Source organism: Nanorana parkeri, unplaced genomic scaffold (genome assembly GCF_000935625.1).
Source record: "Nanorana parkeri isolate BGI_ZX_2015 unplaced genomic scaffold, ASM93562v1 scaffold185, whole genome shotgun sequence".
Taxonomy (NCBI): Eukaryota; Metazoa; Chordata; class Amphibia; order Anura; family Dicroglossidae; genus Nanorana; species Nanorana parkeri.
In genome coordinates, this window is record NW_017306453.1 from 29,893 (window position 1) to 35,045 (window position 5,153).

The 5,153-nt window shown below is 44.7% G+C and overlaps 1 protein-coding gene across 1 annotated transcript; it reads left to right on the forward strand.

The window, feature by feature from the left end:
* Nucleotides 1-217: 217 nt before the first annotated feature.
* HMGB2 (high mobility group box 2) lies at nucleotides 218-3,791 on the forward strand. Its single transcript, XM_018555133.1, has 5 exons — nucleotides 218-342; nucleotides 984-1,142; nucleotides 1,943-2,091; nucleotides 2,463-2,637; nucleotides 3,271-3,791. Exons 2-5 carry the CDS (start codon nucleotides 993-995, stop codon nucleotides 3,433-3,435), a joined length of 639 nt encoding a protein of 212 aa, XP_018410635.1. The 5' UTR covers nucleotides 218-342; nucleotides 984-992; the 3' UTR covers nucleotides 3,436-3,791.
* Nucleotides 3,792-5,153: the final 1,362 nt, after the last annotated feature.

Consider the following 5,153-nt stretch of genomic DNA (forward strand, 5'->3'; position numbering starts at 1 on the left):
GGTTTTAACTAGAGGAGTCATCAGCCGTTTCTACTCCTCCTACTCTGCACAGGGATGTGGGCGTACCTTTGCTACAAACCTGCTGGCCCACCCGGCTCCGCCCTCCATGCGACGCAATAAACATGGCTGGCGAATGGCGCGAGGGGGGTGTATACTCCGTGCTTCCGAAACGAGCCAACGGGCCAATAAACGCTTAGGGGCGTGCGTTCTAAGAGCGCTCATCAAGGTACTGTGAGAGGTACAAGTGTGGAAAACAAGAGGCTGTATTACGTCCCAGTGAAACCATTTCAGTGCGGAACCCACAGCAGGAGCAGTCATCTTTTTCTCACTCGTACACCTCAGGTCAGTTGGCGCGCTTTTTTCTTCTTTACTCCATTCTACCTGAGATTATATAACTTTACGGGAACTTTTTTTCTTTTTGGTTATCGCTGTTTTCTTTCTGTCGAGTTTTATTCTCTAATTCTGCTTCGGGGGAGCTTTCCGTGTTTTCGTCTTATTATTAGAAGCTTTTGGGCCTCGTTAGGATGAAGTGCGCAGTTGGCGATGTTCTTAAGTCGGGCGGGTACGGCAGAGAAAAATTATGTGTCCGGCGCTGCGCCGTATGTCTGTAATGTCGGGGGTGGAGGGAGTCGTTGTGTGTTTGGTCTGATAACGTTATTAATGTCACCGTGTCGTCACGAGTCGGATTTGGAGGCCGGTCACGTGCTCGCCGCCTCGGCCGCGCGCCGATGGCTTTTCTCGTGACCCTCCGCGCGCCGTTACGAAGGCCACACCACGCCCCTCATGCGGCCAGCGGAAGGATATTTGCGATTCGGGCGGGAAGCCAAGCACGCTGTGGTAGTTCTAGGCCAGGCTGTAAAAGTAACTTCCTTGTGCTGGCTCCGCCTCCGGTCCTGCGTTGGCTCCTCCCATAGGCCCGCCCTGCTCCCTTCCCGGGTTTTTAGCTCGTGTTATTTACGGTCATTGTCTGTCCTCCGTCACAGGTAAAAGCCATGGGTAAAGGAGATCCTAGTAAGCCCAGGGGGAAGATGTCGTCCTATGCCTACTTCGTGCAGACCTGCCGAGAGGAGCATAAGAAGAAACACCCGGACTCTTCCGTCAACTTCGCAGAGTTCTCCAAGAAGTGCTCAGAGAGGTGGAGGGTGAGTCGGATTATGTATACATGTGATCTCACTATAAGGTGGTCACACCTACAATGTTTTCATGTGTTCTAAGGATTGTATGTTCATCACAACGTTTCTTTGGTTTATAATCCCCCTATGTTACATCTGCCTCTGATCAGACATTCCAACACATCCAGATCATGCAGTGTATCTATGTAGCAGTGCTCCCATTAGTCTCTGCCCTTAAGGAGCTTCCAATCTAAGGCCCCCTATGTTTCATGCATGATACTAGCTTCAATTTAACAACTCCAGGCACAATTATATTGGGGTTATCAGTGCACTGCAAGGATTAAATGCTCACTCATCTAGGGATACAAATAAAAGTGGATCCACCTGCACCCTCACCTCAGTCTAGTCCTTCAGCCTGTAGTCACCCTCTGCTCAAGTGGTCTGAGATCCTTACATCTAAACTATACAGAGTGTATCTGATGTCAACGGGCATTCCATTGCTGAAGCTAAGGGGACAGGTGGAGCAGCTGCAGTTTGGGTAACTCCCTAGACAAAAATGAGCACTTAACCCTTGCAGTGCAGAGTTGGCCGACGTGTGGATTTTCTTTCAATTGCCAAAGACAAGCGCAGAGTGAACATGCCTATAATCCCCTGGCTGTGTTCCTGGGGTCCTAGCCTATGTTCTTAGCCTGGTTACAAGATCATATTGTTTACGGATGTGGGCTTTAAATCTGCCCTTCATGTGGTGCTATCCGATTGTGTTGAAGGTGCTGCTGTAGAATGGTGTCTTATTTGAATATGGGTAGATTCTTACTGGATTGTCTTTTCAGACCATGTCTGCCAAGGAGAAATCCAAGTTTGAAGATCTGGCCAAAGGTGACAAGGTCCGTTATGAAAGGGAAATGAAAACCTATATTCCACCAAAGGGGGAGAAGAAGGGAAAGAAAAAGAAGGACCCAAATGCACCAAAACGACCACCGTGAGTATTTTCTTTATTTAGTTTATTTGTATATTTCCTCCTGGGACTGAATTTAAGTGAACTACTTCACATGAAATCCTTTTTATTTAATTTTGTAAATGTGAAATGTTTGCTGCTAGCTATACTCAAGTATTAACCAGCATGAGGTCCCTTCAGTAATTGCACCTTTCTTCCTGGCTGTGGCTATTGTAAAGGGTGGGATCTGTAAAAAGTTAGGTGCGGGCCACTTTAAAATGGACTGTTGTAATACCTTTTTTGTCTTAGAAAGGTGACCATGTGCAGCACAGGTTAGAAAATGAACTATTCGATGTAATTGGCAATTCTGACTTTCTAACGTTTTTGTATGCATTTTTTTTCCCTCCCATATATAGATCCGCCTTCTTCCTGTTTTGTTCTGAGCATCGGCCCCAGATAAAGACTGAAACCCCTGGTCTGTCAATTGGGGATACCGCTAAGAAACTGGGAGAGCTGTGGTCTGAACAGACACCAACCGACAAGAAGCCATTTGAACAGAAAGCAGGAAAGCTAAAGGAGAAATATGAGAAGGTATTCATCAGATTTCTTACATCGTGTACTCCAGCGAGACTTGAATTGATGTATGAAAGTCAGTTCTAAAACTTATTCAGTGAAAGCGTTTTCAGTGCCATTGCTAATCAGCATTAACTAAGTTTACCTTTTTAAATGTCACTTTAAAGTGACGCTAAACACAGAAGTTAAATCTTAAACATGCATCCCAGTACCCTATCAATCTTTGCTTGCGTATCACTCGCCTCTAGATCCTCAAATCATCTCTAAATTGGGGCTGGCACTGTCCTCCTGGAAGGTGGCTACTTTTGTTCCCCATAGTCCCTGTGTGTTAGGTAGCTTTTGGATCAGCATTACACTCTGGAATCTAGCATTTAGTGTCACTTTAAGAATGGGGGAGGTATACAACGAGTGGTGAGTTCTATGCATAATTTCTTTTGCAGAGAAAATGGACCTAAAGTTGTCCTATAAAGACCTTTCAGTCAGTCGTAGTACAGGCCTACTTTTATTGTATGTTTGGATTTGGCTGCTCATTGGTACAAGTCGACTGGTCCCGAGCAGCATCTCTAAAATGTAGCTCTTTAGTTAGCATTTCAGCTTGTCTTTATCACTCTTTATGTGTACAATATGGCAATTCATACGTGTGTATTTCAGGATGTTGCTGCATATCGGTCAAAGGGCAGCGGTGATGTTGCTAAGAAGGTTCATAGCAGACCAGCAAGCTCAAAGAAGAAGGTTGAGCCAGAAGATGATGACGACGAAGAGGATGAAGAAGAGGAGGATGAAGATGATGAGGAGGATGACGAAGATGATGAGTGAATGCTTTGCCCGCTGTAAAGATTGTGTTGAATCCCATTGTTTTTGTTTATTTGCTAAGAATGTGAACTCAAGTGCAGCTCATTTTGTTAGCTTGGTTATAAAAACTGTACAGAATTGTGTATAGGTAATGTGATTCTTTAGGGAGAACCTATATTTTAATATAAGGAGTAGTTGGAAGGGCTGTTTAAGTTGATGCTTCTGATGTGGGATGTCTCTGCATATTTAATGGATTCTAAAGGTAGCCCAATGTTAGTAACACAGACCCAGTATACTTTAGTCCTGTAGACCTGGTGCATTGTACTTTTTTCTAACTTTTTTAGCAACTTTTTTTTTTGTAATAAAATATATATAAATATCTGAAGATTTGCTGGTTTTCTGTGCAATGAAATGGACATGAATTGATGTGTGGGTGCTAAGTGAGCCATCAAGCTATTAAATCTCATTACAGGGCTGACCAACTGATAGTGACTTGTTGGCTGGTATGGAGCCTGTGTGTTTATACTGAGTGGGAGGTTCCTGCTGAAGTCCAGTAAACTGGTGTTAAAGCCACAGTATGGCACTTCTGCTCAAACCTAAATTTAGAAGGGCGGGCATGTTGTGAAAATGCACTTGAGTGGCCATATTGGCACAACAAATTGCTCGGGTAAGTGGCAGTCCACATGTAGTTGTATGGGATTACACGTGGCTTGGAATTCACTGTCCCTTGATGCTGGATACATGTGTACAATGATCTAGTTCACACCACATTCATATCACACTGCTGCTTACAGATCTTGCCACTGTCGCATCATTAACTTGAATAGGTGACAGTGGCCACATCTAAGTGGGAGACTTGGGCTTCCTGCTTCAAGAATACCAGGTTGCATAGTGTGAATGTACCCTTAGATCATAATTTTATTGGCGTGCCTACAGCCATTAGCAGGGACAGGTAAGTGACTTATTGGGATCCCCTGAAGTGTAGTCTTAGTGCTGTTCCAACCACCCCATCTGCACATACCGCTAGTCTGTAGCACCTTGCCTCTGGCATGTTGGATACTAGGTAAGAGCTCCCCTTGGCTACACTCCTAATACCATGCAATTGCAAGAACTGCTATTGGACCTGTAAGGAACGGGGTTTACCTGTAAGTGTACCTGAGCTACCAAACAAGTAGCCAGTCAGACACTGAGCAAGAGTACTCTGCCCTTTGTTTGGTGACCAGAATTCTCTAGCTGAGACAATATGGTTATCCTAAGATTTGCAGCAGTGAAATACAAACACAATCTGCACAGAGCCTCCCATCCCTGAAAGTACGATCCCGGATAAATAACTTTCAAAATAATCTCCTGGAGGTATTGGGGAGACTGCGTGTGGGAGCATGGTCGCTTGGGAATAGCGTCTGAGGTGCTCCAGAGGGTGAGAACACCTAATTCCCAGCAGAAGCGTAGCGATGGCAGTCGTCTAATTTTTAGACTCCTGTTTTCTGTATTTGTGGCCTCCTTATGCTTGGCTCTCCTTCCACCAGCAAGTTGTTGCATTCAAGTCCATTGGATCCTCAGACTTCCTCTGCATGAAGGGGCGCTTTCTGGAGTAAGGTGTGTTTCTGGATCTTTAAAAGAGAACTATGGGGTTAAGTGACATTAAACCCTCCAGATTTTTTAACATAAAACAATACTGTAATGTGTGCCTTACTGTAATCCATGGTTGTTTCCCTTCTCTTTGCTGCTCTTCCCTTTTAAGT